This window comes from Gnatocerus cornutus, chromosome 3 (genome assembly GCF_029298725.1).
Source record: "Gnatocerus cornutus isolate USDA-ARS CGAHR chromosome 3, icGnaCorn1.1, whole genome shotgun sequence".
NCBI classification, from domain to species: domain Eukaryota; kingdom Metazoa; phylum Arthropoda; class Insecta; order Coleoptera; family Tenebrionidae; genus Gnatocerus; species Gnatocerus cornutus.
In genome coordinates, this window is record NC_142235.1 from 14,344,374 (window position 1) to 14,362,380 (window position 18,007).

At 31.2% G+C, this 18,007-nt stretch overlaps 1 protein-coding gene across 2 annotated transcripts in view; it reads right to left on the reverse strand.

Annotated features, from left to right (window-relative positions):
• Positions 1-18,007, reverse strand: part of LOC148177289 (uncharacterized) — a 167,939-nt gene that overhangs the window by 127,169 nt on the left and 22,763 nt on the right. The window contains exon 2 of one of the 2 annotated variants that reach the window (XM_088032545.1): positions 6,475-6,581. In XM_088032545.1, the coding sequence (XP_087888671.1) occupies positions 6,475-6,538 (64 nt within the window). In that variant the 5' untranslated portion in view covers positions 6,539-6,581. Of the gene's footprint in view, positions 1-6,474; positions 6,588-18,007 lie in introns of both variants that reach the window. The other variant, XM_088032544.1, reaches the window with a different exon arrangement.

Genomic DNA, 18,007 nt, shown 5'->3' on the forward strand with positions numbered 1-18,007 from the left:
GAAACACCATTTCTTAAATTATGATGGTTTTCTTGTAGCTTATAAATGCCCAAAACGGCCGAACCAGATGATTTTCAAAAATATACAAAATTGGCGGAAATGCGATTTTTTGAAATTGTAATATTGGAGCAACCGCCAGATTTATTGGTTTCAAATAAAATTTTCCAAATTTACTGAGCGGCACTATTTTTTTTTAATTGTGATGGTTTTCTTGTAACTTAAAAATGCCTAAAACGAACGAACAAAAAGATTTTCGAAAATATACCAAATTGACGAAAATGCGAATTTTTAAAATTGTTGTAATATTCGAGTGAGCGCCAAATTTCATGATTCTAAACAAAAATTCCTATTCTACTGAAGGACATTATTTCTTTAATTAATTTTAATAGTTCTCATGTAGCTTATAAACATAAACAAATATAAACAAATAAAAACAAATATAAACAACATAACAAAAAAAAAACAAACTCGACAATTTTCAAAAATTTGCAAAATTGGCCAAAATGCCAATTGCTCTCAATTTCGGACGAATGTCAGATCTCATAATTCTAAATAAAATTTCCCAATTCTACTGAGAGGCACTATTTTCCTAATTGTGAATTATGTATTCCCAAACCGAACAAACAAGACCATTTTCAGAAATTTACAAAATTCTCTGTTCCTAATCATGATTCTAATAAAAAATTTGCAATCCTATTAAAAAATTTTATTTCGTCAAATAGGATTTTTTGTCGTTTACAAATGTCAAAAATAGAGAAACAACACAATTTTCAAAAATCTACAAAACAGAGAACAGTTTGATTTTTCGAACTTTTAAAAATCGTGTGCGTGTCATGATTTAAAATAAAATTTTTAATTTCTGCTAAGGCTTTTTGTTATAAGAAATGCAATATTAGTCTTGTAATTTATTAATGCTTAAAACGGAAAAACAAAACAATTTTGAAAAATTGAGAGAATTATGTAAAATGCAAATTTTTGAATTTTTAAGTTTGCTCTTTTAAGCGCTGTACCTTATCATTCTAATTTCAATTTTATTTGAAGATTCAAATCAAAGCGAAATAAAAATTGAAAAACGTTGAATTTATCATTTTGAAAGATCCAAAAGGCTCAAGAGTTAAAAAAAATTAAAAAAAAATCTTATGCTCTAGAAATCCGATTTTGCTACATTTTCTACTTTTTATCAGTTTCTAAAACTCAAAGCGAATCGCCCATGTAAAACCACCTCGTTTAATCTCGCATGCAAAACAGCGGGCACTTCTTGTCACGCTGCCAAAGCCCGTATCTGTTTTCAAACTAAAAATATCTTCTCCGATCACGATTCGCTCGCTCCGTCCCTGTATTGGGATTTTCCCCGTAATTATTCATCCCTCTCTCCGCGTGATTTATTCGCAGCGACAGAGAAAGACGGGAAAGGGTCGTAGAGTGGTATCATAAAAAATATATGACGGCCAAACATGCAACGAACGACGTGTAAAAAAGCGAGCGCCTCTTAAAATAATGAAATTTCTACAGAAGACTGACAAGGACGAGGCGTCCTTTTATTGTGTCTTTTCCACGTGTATGTTAAGTTTTCGCGATGTTCTTCCTCTTTGATGTGCCACTTTGCGGCTGTGCTCCAAAAGAAAATATTAATTACGAGATCGTTTCGCGAGTTAGAGCCTCTTTTTACAGGGCTCTTCACTTTTGAGTGTTGCGAGTAAATAAAATGGTAAGAATTCGAAGGCTGGAGACAAATTAAAAATTGATTGAGCTACTACATCACCTGCCTAAGCGGTCACGCTCCTGAAATGATAAATTAGAGGATTCAAGGCCTAGAAACGAATTTAATTGCTGGACACGCTCGCGCCTTAACCTAGTCTAATGCAAAATGATAAATGTGAACAAATCCGAAGAATCCCGCACATTTCCGGTGATGTTGAGCAAGTCGCAGCACGCGATTCCCCCGAAAAATACCTCAAAGCAACAAATTGCGTAATGGATTCAACCACGCGAACCAAATTTTCGGCCACGCGCCGCGTTTATATACCGCAGCGGCCGCTCGGCGCGCGTGAGATACAACGCTGGCGCCGTCTCTCTAAAAGATTCTGCGGTCGGATCCTAATGAAATCCGATGTTTCCCCACAGAAAATGTTTATCTGTACGCGTCTTTTCTCTTTCATTTGAATATGGTTTGTTGTCGTCGTGTTTATGGCCGGAATCGCCGGTTTTTATGAAAGTGTGCGTCAGCAGGCCAACTCCGATGGAATATTGATGGGGATTTAAGGAACAATCTGCGAGGAATTCCGACGCTAATTCCGCCCGAGGAGGAAAACGCCGCTGTCTTCGGGGACAAGCCGAAGAAATTTCGAGAGGGGGACGATGTTATAAACTCCCGGTAATTACGCTTCTAATTACGGCGATTACCGTAGGTACGAAGTAATGATCTGTTTAGAATAATCTGGGGACGGGTGCTCACAACCCCGCAACATCGCGAACAGAATTCAAAGCAAAGTTTGATGCTTTACACCTACCTAGTCGTTGTTCCTTCTCCTACGTTCTGCCACAGACGTCGTATACTTAAAACATCATCAACAACAACTTTCCAAGTGTTCCCTGCGTTCACGTCAAAGAACGGAGAATGGAATTTTGAAAAATGACAACACTTTTGCGCTTTTATCAGTCATTAGACGGATAAAGTTGGACGAGATTAAAATCTTTCTCGAGGAATATGTAACTTATAGGGAAAGTTTGGGTGTTATTCAGAATAACTAGCTGAAGCGTTCAGTATTTCTTACTTTCGTGTTAACTACATGGGGATGATTGATGAAATCGTCGTGCTAATCTCGTTTTACTAATAGGGGCAGAAAGGCTTAAATGCATACTTGCAACCACCTTGGCGAAAAGCAACATAAGTAATTTCCCCATATTTCAGTAAACAGGTTTTGAAAAGACAGGTAATAATAAGAGAAATATAAACACAAATAGAACTATTTGAAATAATACACAAAATGTCAAGTTAAAATTCAAAAATTCGTATTTCTCTCAGTTTTTTACATTTTTTAAAACCGACTTCTTTTCTCCAATTTTTAACATTTCTAAACTAAAAAAATCACCGTTTCAAAAAAAATCGCTTGATAGAATTGTAAAAATTTAATTAAAATTACGAAAAATTGATAAAAATGGTAGAATTGTAAAAATGTAATTAAAATTATGAAAAACAAAGCTTTAAAAACAAATTTCGTCTGCTAATTATTATCTATGCCAAATTATTAAAATAATTATTAATTAATAATTATTAAAATTAATTATTAAAATATTTATTTAGCCCAAAAAAATTTTATAATGTTAGGAATACCAAAAATTTCTCTTCTTTTAACCCTCGTAATTCTAGTAGTTTTAATGAGAAAACGAAAATTAGTGGCGTTACTATTTTCGACATTCTAATTAACTGTTCCAAATTATAAAATTTTAAACTAAAAGACATTTTAAAAATTTTTAGTTTTGAGATGTATACCAAAAGTTGCCTAAATTTTTTATAAACGCCTATAATTCTGGCAATTTTTGTGTTAAAACGAAGAAAATTTGTGACGTTACTATGTTTGGCATGCTAATACATATTAATTGTGCCAAATTACAAAGTTTTCCAAAAGACGTTTTAAAAATTCCTAATTTTAGAGTCTCCAAAAATTTCTCTTTTTTTTAAACCCTCGCAATTCTTATAGTTTTAATTTTAAAACGATGAAAATTGGTGACGTTACTATTTTTGACATACTAATTGATTCTGCCAAATAACAAAATTTTAAACCAAAAGGCGTTTTAAAAAATCTTAATTTTAGAGCGTCTACCAAAAATTTCTCTTTTTTTTAAACCCTGGTAATTCTCATAGTTTTAATTTGATAACAATGAAAATTGGTGACGTTGCTATTTTCAACACGCTAATTAACTGAGACAAATTACAAAATTCTAAACTAAAAAATATTTTTAAAATTTTCAATTTTAAGATGTACTTATACAAAAAAATGCCAAAATTTTCTATTAACTCTTGTAATTCTGTCAATTTTTATGTTAATTTTATTTATTATTTTTAAATAAAATTTGGTTATGTCACTACTCTCGCCATGCTGATTCTCTATGCCAAATTGCAAAATTTTAGAGTACGAGACATTTTAGAAATTTTCATATTTAGAATGTGTCTCATTTTTTAAACCCTCGTAATTCTGGTAGTTTTAATGTAAATACAATAAAAATTATAGCATTATTATTTTTAATATGCTAATTAACTGTGCGAAATTGCAAAATTTTAAACTAAAACATGTTAGAAATTTTTAATTTAAGGAATTTTAAAAATATTAAGAAAATCCTGTAGTAATTCTGGCTAGGTTCGTGTTAAAACAATAAAATTTGGTGGCTATACTATCGTCGATATGCTAATTACCCGAGCCAAATTAAAAAATATAGACCAAAAGATAGAATGAAAATTCTAAAATAAATTTAAGATGTATACTAAAAATTGTTAAAATTTTCTGTTAACTCTTGTAATTTCGGCAATTTGTATGTTAAAACAATTAAATTTGATATTACTACTTTCGCCATGCTAATTATCTATGCCAAATTACAAAATTTTAGACCGAAAGAAATTTTAAAAATTTTCAATTTTTGGATGTATACCAAAAATTTCTCATTATTTTTTTAAACTCTCCCAATTCTAGTAGTTTTAATGGGAAAATGATGAAAATTGGTGACGTTACTAGCTTTAACATGCTTATTAACTGTGCCAAATTACAACATTTCAGACCAAAACACATTTTAGAAAATTTCTTTTTTAGAACCTAAACCAAAAATTGACACAATTCTCTACTGAATGAGACATTCAAAATCCAAAAATTCGCAATTCAAACAATTTTCTAAAATTTTAAAAATCGACACGTGTCCCTGCTCAAGGGATTTATAATCTAGAAGAAAACCATGACAATTTACGAAAGAGTGTGACAGCAAAATTGTAAAATTTTATTTGAAAGTATGAAAGACGCTCGCCCAAATTTTACAGCAAATTTGAGATATTTAATTAAATATTTAAAATAGTTCATCCTGTAAGCTACGAGAAAACCATCACAAAAAAATAAAAATTAAATTAAAAAATAGTGTTTTTGAGTAGAATTGTGAAATTTTCTTTGCAATCATGAAATCTGACGCCTTCTCAAATGTTACAGCAAATTCAAAAATTTGTAGTTTTGCCAAATTTGTTATTTTTTTAAATCGTCTGGTTCGTCCGTTTTGGGCATTTATAATCTACAAAAAAAAACTATCACAGTGAAAGAAATAGTCTCTCAGTGAAATTTGGAAAATTTTAAAATCTAGTGCTGGTATGAAGTAAATAGTAAATTCAAAAATTCGTGCATCTCTCAATTCTTAAAATTTTCGAAAATCGCCTTTTCCTCTATTTATGCCATTCATAAAGTAGAGAATAACTATCATGTTTCGCGAAAATTGTTGAAACAAAATTAGACAACAAATTTTTAATAAGCGCATCCACCATTTTTGCAAATCAAAAAATTCACATTTTCCTGAATTGTATGGAATATAAAAGCGTGGAATTAAAATGTCGGGTTAAATTTCTCTATAAATTTTTTGAGCCAGCAAATATCGATCATTACAACAATGATAAACTTGTAAATATCCGCTTCGCCCCCAATTTCGATAAAACCCGTCATCCCTGAATACCTGAGAGTGTAAATTGTCCATTATAGCCTAGTTGAATGCCCTTTCAACAATCAGGTAAACTGTAGTTCAAAAACCCATTGAGTCAATTAGTCTACAATGCTTCTGATTAGTTCCCGACCTACAATCCACCTGATTGTTGGCAGACATCCTGTACTTGAACAGATAATACCACAATGTTGAACAAGAATTGTGACAGCAAGATAATTCGTCGGTCGAATTTGTCCTACACGTCTTTGACCACAATCCCGCAAGCTTATGAAAAATGCATTCTTCTGTCGGACACGAAAGAGTTACTTAAAAAACTTTGCCAAGAACACTTCTCTTGGATTTTGTGTACTTTGTCAAGAAAGTGAAACGAAATTAATTTGTCGGAGTCTCAAGAGGATGAAAGTTAATAAGAATGACATTGGCTCAAAAAATACGAAGAAATTTCATGAGCGTCCAGGGCAGTAACAGTTTAATTTTTGTTTCCGGTGCCTATAATAGATCAAGTGCTTTTCACTTAATTAGAGTGTCCTCTCATCACATCTTTTTTCCACAACAACACATGCGGGTGCGTCTCTGTTTCTCTTCCAATTAAGCCATTAACGTCATGGAAAAATTCGGCGCAATTAAACGAGGGGATTCCCTCCCTCCACTTCTTGGGAATTTCAATTGTTTGCGCTTGTATGCGAAGAGGGCGTTATTGTCAGATCGATTGTTTACGCTTTGAATATCCACCCTCGTACTGTTTATATTTGAGTTGGTAGCACTGCTCCCCAAATCCGTTCTCACCTTCAGCGAAAGAAACCGCAACTGCCATCACGATGGCCAACATCAGACTCGTACCAGCAGACATCTTGGATTGTTAGAACCTGTTTGTTGACCGCACAAAGCCACCACTGTATCTGCAACAAAGCAAATTATTATTAAACAAGAAAAAAGTTTTGACCACCTGCGCCGTCTTTATTTCATTTCGCGCAACTATTCCCATTATCATGCACTTTTCTTTAACGAGTAATAATGGCCGAAGTTTTTCTTTTGGGAGTTTCGCCGCTGGAAGGATGCCAGGGAAAAATGGAGGGAGCTTCCTTCCGGTGACGATAGCGCAAAATCGAAAGTTATGTAGTGAATCATGTGAGGTTGGAAATTTTAAATTTGTTCGAGTGTTTTGGGTTTGGAGTTTCAGCTAACTTTCGAGCGAAAAAGTTTTTTTTGTGGGAACAAAATTTGGCGGTAATTGACAATTTCAGGGTTCAAAATCATTCAAAATTTGTGAAAATTTTAAAATTACATTCCTCATACTTATTCGGATTGCACTTTTGAAATTTAACATCTGAGATCTTACAAAAAATTGTAAATATATACTCGCTGAATTAATCTTAACATTTGCAGAATCGCAACATTTCAAATCTGTTTGTAAATTAGCTGCAATAAAAAATCTGACAAAATGAATAGAAATAGTTAGACATCTAGTTCAAACATATTTTTGGACATTGCAAATTTGTAAATGTAAAATCTGACAATTCAAAATCCGTAAAAAGTTGATATCTGTCAGAAAAAAAAATTACAAATTTGTCAAAAATTTACCCCAACTTTGCCAATCTAAAATCACTTATTGTTTGAGCGAGATCAAACTTTTTTATGAATTCTACGTACTGTAACAGTTCAAATCTGTCCACTAAATTATAAATTCATGAATTAAAAAATCTGTCAAAGTGAGAAATTTTCCTTATTTAGATGGGCACATTTTAAATTAAAAATCGGAAAAGTTGCAAAAAATTGCAAATCTGTCTAAACACTAACCGCACAGATTTGCAAATCTGAGCTCGCTGAATTAATCACTCTATAAATTTGACTATTTGTTTTAAAAAAATAGAAATTTCTACATTTACAGTGAAATTATTGAATCTTAAAATTTACAAATTCGCAAAAATTAAATCTGTCTATTAATTAACTGCAAAAATTTAAAATCTGTCAAAGTAAATAGAGATATTTAGCACAATCTTGACATATTTTAACGTACCTATTACAGATTTATAAATAAAGAATCTGACTACTCAAAATTTGTAAAACTTAAAAATCTGTCGAAATGACAAAAAATAAGTCAGTTTTCAAATACAAAAAATTGCAAATCTGTATAGCCAGCTTTTATACAGATTTGCAATTCCTGATTTTTTTTAATCTTTCAACTAAGAAGCTGCAAAAAATAGCAAAATCTGTCAAGTGCAAAATTTAGTTTAAACACATTTTGAGATATTGCAGATTTGTAAATCTGTTAACTCAAAATCCGTAAAAAATTGATAATTTGTCCGGAAAAAAATTGTAATCTGGCAAAAATTTACCATACTTTTGGAAATCTGACCAAACTGAACACATTTGACATAATGTTAGAGCGAAATTCAACTTTTCTATTATTTCTACGTACTGTTTGCAGAATTGTAACATTTTAAATCTGCCCATTAAATTACAAATGCAAGAATAAAAAATCTCCGTCAGTTTACAAATGCAAAAATTGCAGAAAATTGCATATCTTTGTAGTAACTGACTGTACAGGTTTGCAAATATGAATTTCGAAAATTAAGAACACAAATTCTAGATTTGACTATTTGTTAAGGCTAAATTAAAATTTGGTAATTGACAGTAAAACTAATGAACCACAAAAAGTGCAGATTTGCAATATTTTTTGAAATCTGTTTATAAAGTAACTAGAAAAATTGACAAAATCTGTCAAAATAAAAGGAAACACTTAGAAATTTAGTTCAAACTTGAAATATTTTTTCATATTGCAGGTTTGTAAATGTAGAATCTGACTAATCGAAAACTGTAAAATTTGACAATCTGTCAAAATGACAAAAAATAACTATTTACAAATGCAAAAACTGTAAAGAGTTGCAAATCTGTCTAAAAACTAGCTAGACAAATTTGCAGATATAAACTCCGGAAATTCAGACAAATATTTATAGATTTGATTATTTGTTAGAGTTAAATTAAAAATTTGGTAATTGACAGTAAAATTCATTAACCTCAAAAATCGCAAATTGCAACTCTTTTTGAAGTCTATCTATCGAGTAAATGCAAATATTAGCAAAATCTGTCCAAGTAAAAAGAATCATTTAAAAATTCAGTTCAAACTTGAAATATTTTTACATATGGCAGATTTGTAAATGTGGTATCTCAAAACCCGCAAAAATTGAAAAATCTGTCAGAATGACAAAAGTCAAAAATAAGAAAATTGCAAATCTGTCTAAAGACTGAGTGTACAGATTTGCAAATAAAAATTTAAAAACATTTATGAATTTGACAATTTGTTAGACATAAATTAAAAATTTTATAACTGACAGGAAAATTAGTGAACCGCAAAAATTGCAGATTTGCAACATTTTATAAAATCTGTCCATTAAGTAACTGAAAGAAATGAAAATATCTGTCAAAGCAAAATGGACATATTTACAAATTAAGTTCAAACTTGGAATATTTTTACATACAGATTTTAAATGTAGAATCTGACTACTAAAAATCTGCAACAATTTAAAAATCTGTCAATTTACAAATGCAAAAATTGCAGAAAATTGCAAATTTGTCTAAAAAGTGGCTCTACACACCTATTTACAAAAATGAATTCCGAGAATTAGGAAAAACGTTTATAGATTTGACTATTTGGAAGAGCAAAATTGAGAAGGTAATTGACAGTAAAAAAATAAACTTCAAAAATCGCAGATTTGCCACTTTTAAAAATCTGCCAATTAAGTAACTGCAAAAATTGGCTACATCTGCCAAAGTTAAAGTAAAAATTTAGAAATTTAGTTTATACTTTCTTCATAACGCAGATTCGTAAATCTCCAAAAATTTGAAAAATCTGTTAGGATGACTAAAAAATGATCAATTTACACTGTAACTTGCAAATCTGTCGAAAAATCGACTGCCCAGACTTTCAAATAGACATAAAAAGATTGTCAATCACATAGGTACAATGCAACTAGCGATAGCTGCCTATTCAGATTTGCAAATCTGAAATTTGAAGATTGAAAATTCAACCATAATTGACAATTTGTGAAATTTACTCAACCGGCATTTGATACAGAGCCGTAAAATCCAACAGTGCGAACTTTGAATTGTACAATATTGTATCGGCCATCGATGAAATTGTCTTTGACAACAGATGGCGCTAAAAATCAGATACCGGTTGTTCCGTGTACGATTGAAAATGTCCTTTATTTTTTGATCTCACGTTGTCAAGACGAAGGTGTAATTGTCGAGTGTATTTCAGTAGGTGGTGAAAGTTGAAGAAGTTGCGCCCAAGTTGTTAGCGAATGCGACGAAAGAGAGAAGAAAACAGCGCCTTGTGGGTACACGGAACAGAGCCAAGTTCGTGCATAAATATTAATTCCATTATTATATTATTCAAAGTTCATAAATTTTAATAAGATGTACAAACAATACGTACATTATGTCGCTTTGTATTTGCATTCATTCCACTCGTGGAATTTTTCTTCAAAACCGAAATTCGCACTCTTCTCCTCCTGTTATTATCAGTGTTATTCGCGTCCTCATTCCGCTTTACATATTTATACTTTTAATAAAACAGGAAATTGCCCGGCGAAAAGGCGCACAGCGACAACACTAACAAAGAAGTCCTGAGCATAAAGAAAGTGCTTTAAAGGCTATTTTGTTTTTATTTTTGCGCCTTTGAGAGTCGCGCATTAGGATTTAGTCCTCGTGTCAGAAAAGACAGCAATTCACGTTTTCTATGAGTTGGAAATGCTGGGTGCGAACGAACGGTTCAAAGTCGAAACAGGGAAAAAGAAAGAAAGAGGACGATGCATCCGGACGCGATTTAAGAACGACGTTCCACTTCTCGTCTCAATTAATCGCGTCGATCGGCTGAGGATTCTCATCAATTGAAAACAAGAGTGGAAGTGGCTTTCACGACGATTACGGATGAGGACAGTGAGAGGCGAAGAGAGAAACGGACCGGCATGGGGAAAAATTACAAATAGGCTTGATATAAACTTTACTACTTTATGCGACCGACAATAAAACTTCACACTGTTTTGATTGCGTTTCCACATTCAAATTGGAAAGTATGTCGTCTCTTGTGGCATACGCCGGCGTAAATCACTCCATCTGTCAACGTAAATTGCACCTAGAGCTAGATGTGATCTATGCAACTCTATTTCCAAATTGCCACACTTGCACTATGAATTCAAATCTTTAAAGTCAGCCCTATCATTACTTTGACAGATTATCTATTGGAAATCTGATTCTATGGCCGATTTCCGAATTTTTACACTTCTTTAATTGGCCGGTCTCAGATTTTATAAACGTAAAGCTTAGTTTCATCAAAAATCGCAGAAGAAAAGAAACATTTAGAAATTTAGTTCAAACTTGGAATACTTTTTCATATTGCAGATTTCTAAATGTGAAAATGACATAAGTCAATTTACAAATGCAAAAACTTGCAAATCTGTCTAAAAACTGCCTGTACATATTTGCAAATATAGATAAATTTCGAAAATTAAGAAAATTATTGATATATTTGACTATTTATTACAGTCAAATTATTAAAAATTTGGTAATTGACAGTAAATATAATTAACATCAAAAATCGCAGATTTGCAACACTTTTTGAAATCTGTCTATTAAATAACTGCAAAAATTGGCAAAATCTGTCCAAGTGAACGAAAACATTTAAAAATTTAGTTCAAATTTGGAATATTTGTAGATATTGCAGATTTGTAAACGTGGAATCTGACAACTAAAAATCTGCAAAAATTTGAAAAATCTGTCTGAATGACAAAAAAGAGTCAATTTATAAATGCAGCAAATTGAAAACTGTCTTAAAACTGGCTGTAGAAACCTGTAAATATGAATTCTGAAAATTAAAAAAAATATTTTTAGATTTGACTACATGTCAGAGCTGAATTGAAAATTTGGTAATTGACAGTAAAAATAATAAACGCAGATTTGTCCACCTCTTAAAATCGAAGTAATTGCAAATATTGACAAAATCTGCGAATGGAAACATTTACAAATTTAGTTGAAACTTGGAAGATTTTTCACACTCAAATCCTGCAAAAATTAAAAATCTGTCAGAATGACAAAAAAAAGTCAGTTCACAAATGCTAAAAATGCAAAAAATAGCAAATCTGTCTAACAGATTTCCAAATATAAATTTTGAGAATTTAAAAAAAATGTGAACATGACAGTAAAATTAATGAATTTCAAAAATTGCAGACTTGGCACATTTTTCAAAATCTGTCTATTACTTAATAGAAAACTAAATTGCAAAAATTGGCAACATCTGTCAAAGTAAAAGGAAACATTTACAAATTTTGTTTATACTTGGAATATTTCTTCATACTACAGATTTGCGAATCTGCAAAAATCTGAAAATCTATCAGGATGACTAAAAAATGATCAAATTACAACTAACTAACTTAAATATCTGTCTAAAAACTGACTGCACAGACTTGCAAATAGGCAAGAAAAGGTTGTCAATTTGCCAAAAGATTGACAGATTATCTATTGGAAATCTGATTCCATGACCGATTTTCGAATTTTTACAGTTCTTTAATTGACCGGTCCCAGATTTTATAAACGTAAATTTTAGTTTCATCAAAAATCGCAGAAGAAAGGAAACATTTAGAAATTTAGTTCAAACTTGGAATATTTTTTCATATTGCAGATTTGTAAATGTGAAATCTGACTAATCGAAATCTGTCAAAATGACAAAAAATAAGTCAATTTACAAATGCAAAAACTGCAAAAACTTGCAAATCTGTCTAAAAACTGGCTGTACATATTTGCAAATATAGATAAATTCTAAAAATTAAGAAAATTATTGATATATTTGATTATTTATTACAGTTAAATTATTAAAAATTTGGTAATTGACAGTAAAATTAATTAACATCAAAAATCGCAGATTTGCAACACTTTTTGAAATCTGTCGATTAAATAACTGCAAAAATTGGCAAAATCTGTCCAAGTGAAAGGAAACATTTAAAAATTTAGTTCATACTTCAAATATTTTTCACATTGCAGATTTGTAAATGTGGAATTTGACTACTCAAATCCTGCAAAAATTGAAAAATCTGTCAGAATGACAAAAAAAGTCAGTTAACAAATGCTAAAAATGCAAAAAATAACAAATCTGTCTAAAATCTGACTGAACAGATTTGCAAATATGAATTTTGAGAATTTAAAAAAATGTGGATATGACAGTAAAATTAATGAATTTCAAAAATTACAGACTTGCAACATTTCTCAAAATCTGTCTATTACTTAATAGAAAACTAAATTGCAAAAATTGGCAACATTTGTCAAAGTAAAGAAAAACATTTACAAATTTAGTTTATACTTGGAACTTCATACTACAGATTTACGAATCTGCAAAAATCTGAAAATGTATCAGAATGACTAAAAAAATGATCAAATTACAACTAACTAACTTGAAAATCTGTCTAAAAACTGACTGTAGAAACCTGCAAATATGAATTCTAAAAATTAAAAAAAATATTTTTAGATCTAAGAATATGTTAAAGCTAAAAATAAAATTTGCTAATTGACAGTAGCAATAATAAACGGAGATTTACTCACTTCTTAAAATCTAAGTAATTGCAAAAATTGACAAAATCTGCGAATGGAAACATTTACAAATTTTGTTCAAACTTGGAATATTTTTTTATATTGCAGATTTGTAAATGTGAAATCTAACTAATCGAAATCTGTCAAAATGACAAAAAATAAGTCAATTTACAAATGCAAAAACTGCAAAAACTTGCCAACCTGTCTAAAAACTGGCTGTACATATTTGCAAATGTAGATAAATTCCGAAAATTAAGAAAATTATTGATATATTTGACTATTTATTACAGTTAAATTATTAAAAATTTGGTAATTGACAGTAAAATTAATTAACATCAAAAATCGCAGATTTGCAACACTTTTTGAAATCTGTCTATTAAATAACTGCAAAAATTGGCAAAATCTGTCCAAGTGAAAGGAAACATTTAAAAATTTAGTTCAAACTTGAAATATTTGTAGATATTGCAGATTTGTAAACGTGAAATCTGACAACTGAAAATCTGCAAAAATTTGAAAAATCTGTCAGAATGACAAAAAAAGAGTCAATTTACAAATGCAGCAAATTGAAAACTGTCTTAAAACTGTCTGTAGAAACCTGCAAATATGAATTCTGAAAATAAAAAAAAATATTGTTAGATTTGACTATATGTTAGAGCTGAATTGAAAATTTGGTAATTGACAGTAAAAATAATAAAGGCAGATTTGCACACTTCTTAAAATCTAAGTAATTGCAAAAAATGACAAAATCTGCGAATGGAAACATTTATAAATTTAGTTCAAACTTGGAATATTTTTCACATTGCAGATTTGTGGAATTTGACTAACTCAAATCCTGCAAAAATAAAAAAATCTGTCAGAATGACAAAAAAAAGTCAGTTTACAAATACTAAAAATGCAAAAAATAGCAAATCTGTCTAAAATCTGACTGAACAGATTTGCACATATGAATTTTGAGAATTTAAAAAGAATGTGGATATGACAATAAAATTAATGAATTTGCAACATTTTTCAAAATCTGTCTATTACTTAATACAAAACTAAATTGCAAAAATTGGCAACATCTGTCAAAATAAAGGGAAACATTTAATAAATTTAGTTTTATACCTGGAATATTAAATTTCTTCATACTACAGATTTGCAACTTACTCTAAAAACCTGTCTAATAACTGACTGCACAGACTTGCAAATAGACAAGAAAAGGTTGTCAAATTGCCAAAAGATTGACAGATTATCTATTGGAAATTTGATTCCATGACCGATTTCCGAATTTCAGTTCTTTAATTAGCCGGTCTCATCTTTTATAAACGTAAATCTTAGTTTCATCTGTTAAAAAATTTGCAAGCTTATGGTGAAATCAACGGTTTATTTCGAAAATCGGCCCCAAAATACCCCCCAATATTAAAAACAATAATTTATTCTAGAGGATAACCATTAGTGTTATCGCCGTAATACAGCTCGAAAACTATCGTAATCCTGCATAAACCCCCATTGATCAATAACGCGTACATCCCTTCAGTGCACACTCTATGTCCATCCTTTGGTGCTTCGACACCCCAAATAAATTAGAAAAAGACGCAAGAAGAATTCGTGGGGAAATCAAACGTACATTTATATGCAATGTAATGAGGCAAGTGACGTGACACGTGCGTACGGGGGGGTTCGAGGGTGACTCGAACGTTTTCATGCCTATCTCGTGCCATAAAGAAGCATAATTTCCAGAGAGGGCTATTTAATTCGCCCTGGAAAAATCGAAACCGCCATAGTTTTATCATTTCCGACGTTTATCGTTCAATTTACAATAAATGGCGGCGTCGTAAAAAATCTCCGTTTAATTTTTGGCGGTTTACGAGTCGCTTAATGATCTGCATATAATAAAACAGTTTGATGGGCACATCTAAAAACGGACATTAATGAAAATTACTTATCAAATTCTCGGTTATATTTATTACGTCATGGCTTGGGATTTATGTGCCGGATGACGACAATTTCGGGTTTATGGGGAGAACAGACATTGTACTTTACCTGGACCTGCTTTCTGTTATTGTGCAGATTGTTGGGGAATTAAAAAGAAAACAAGCGTTAACGCTGTGCAGTTCATGCGGAAATGAAAATAACCGCAACAATGTGACGACGGGGATGGAAAGGGAGAATGCGGTGGGGAGAGGAAAGACCGAATAAAACGGAAATATCGAAAAACCGTTTCGAGTTTTACAACATTGTCGGCTCTCTTTCTCGCTCATAGAAAACTTCAAACTCAATGCGCCCAAAATGTCACAAGAAAATAAAAATTCATTTTTTGATAAAATAAATGGAGTGTCTTATCTTCGAAGAATGTACATACTTTTGACGAAAATTTGGTATTTCTCATAAGAATGCAAAGAATCATATTTAAAGTTATTTGTATACTATTTTATTCACAAGTCTAATTTTGAAAAAAATAAAACTTGAATTTAAATGAAACCTCGGCTACGCCTCGGTTTCTTTACTATTGTATTGACAAGTCTAATTAAAAAAAAAACAAAATCCAAACCCACATTCTACGCCTTGGTTTGTATACTATTTTATTCACAAGTCCAATTTAAAAAAAAAAATAAAACTCGAATTTAAATGAATACTCGGCTACACCTCGGTTTGTGTACTACTGTATTGACAAGTTTAATTTTGAAAAAAACAAAATCCAAACCTCGGCTACGGCTCGGTTTGTGCACTATTTTATTCACAAGTCTAATTAAAAAAAATTAAACTCGAATTTAAATAAAACCTCGGTTACGCGTCGGTTTGATTACTATTGTCGTGACAAGTCTAATTAAAAAAAAAATACTATTTTATTCACACGTCTAATTTTGAAAAAAATTAAACTCGAATTTAATTGTACACTATTGTATTGACAAGCCTAATTTAAAAAAAACTTTTCTATTTACAAGTCTTAAGTTGAGAAAATTCAAATGCAAGCAAACCTCGGCTTCCCCTTAGATTGTACCTATACAATTCACAAGCCTAAAGTCTTGGTATTTTCAAAAATTAAAAAACTATATACTTAATGTAAACCTCGGTGGAGTCCATAATCGATACATTTCGAAAAAAAATAATCAAAGACTGAATAATTATCTAAAAAATCGCGAAAAAAACGATGGCACAATTCACAAGGCCATAGCTCAATTATTTGTTTACGTACGTTAAAAATTCGCCCGGTTTTGGATTCAGCGTAAAATTTTGCGTAAAATGAGCAGAAACAACTTGAATTTACTTCCCAAATAAACAAGACATCGAGCAAAATCTGTTTTCAAAGAATCTTTTTGATGGGATTTTTAAAGAATTTTTTAGAAGAAAAAACGACGTTTAATACCTTTGAGTCTATTAACTGGCCAAATATCAGAACAATGGGCTAAAAAGTTTACGAGTGGCAGCCAAAAAAAGAAAAAATTGAAAATTTTCATGGATTGAATTAAAAAAATTTTCGCGAAGAATGGACCATCGAATTTTGGGTATTTGAGGGCAAACTCTAAGAAGAAAAACGCAAGAAAAACGATGGCGCAAACCGTTCCGTTGCATCTGCTGTAATTTTGAAGATATCGAGCATTAAAAATTTGTAAACAAAAAATCACATTCTTAAATTTTGAAGAACCATAACTCTGTTATTTGTTGCCGTACGTCGATTTTAAGTTCGAATTTGGAATCTGCGTAAAATTCTGCGTAAAATGAGCTTCAACAACGCAAGCTTATTCCACAAATAATCGAGATATCGACCGCAGAAGTTTGACCTACTACATTTAGTAATAATTTTTTTTTTAATTTTAAAACGAATTTTTAGCTAAAAAATCGCAAGAAAAACAATGACAAAAAACGTACCTTTCCATCCGTTGTGGAGCACCGATACTTTCAAAAATTCCAATATTTGACCCTCTAGCGACTACCCAAAAATTCAAAATTCATACTTACATTAAAAATTCGCACAGTTTTAGATTCTACGTAAAATTTTGTGTTAAATAAACACCAATAACTTGTGATTACTTCATAAATAAATGAGATATTGACCAAAATAGGTTTTCAGGGAGTCTTCTTGGGGTAATTTTTAACAGATTTTTCAGTGTTTAATCTTACCGAGTTATGAATCAATCGAAAGAGCAACTCAAAATCTATCAACTGGCCAAATCTTAGATCTGCAACTCAAATAGTTTACGAGTGGTGGCCAAAAAAATTTCATCGATTGTGTCAAAAATTTTGGGTATTTGAAAATTCCAATGAAGAAAACCGCGAAAAAAAGTGATGTTGTACTTTCGGAAATATTGAGCATTAAGAATTAAGAAACTGATTTGAAATCTGCGCGAAATTCTGCGTAAAATGAGGCTTAATAACGCAAGTTTGCTTGTATATTTTGGATTTTGAACGCGCGTCTATCTTAAAATAAAAACCGTGTAAACGCGCCATTGTAATTTATTCCGACTATTATCGTGAAATTACACGCATTTCAAACATTTATTTTTCTACAAAAGAGTCCCTCAATTAACGAGTTCCTGTGCTCAATTTAAATATTTCTCAAGAAACCTCCCCCTTCATAACTGATTGAATTTTGGTCCTCCTCGTCAATAAACCAAAAATTCCCGCTTTCTTTCCACCCCCAACCCTTAACCCCTCCAAACTTGATTATTTCGACTTTTCTTTCCACAAAGTCGTATTTTCCAACCCTCCAATCTGTTGTCCATGCTGCGATTTTAATGTTCTCCACCCTCCTCACCCA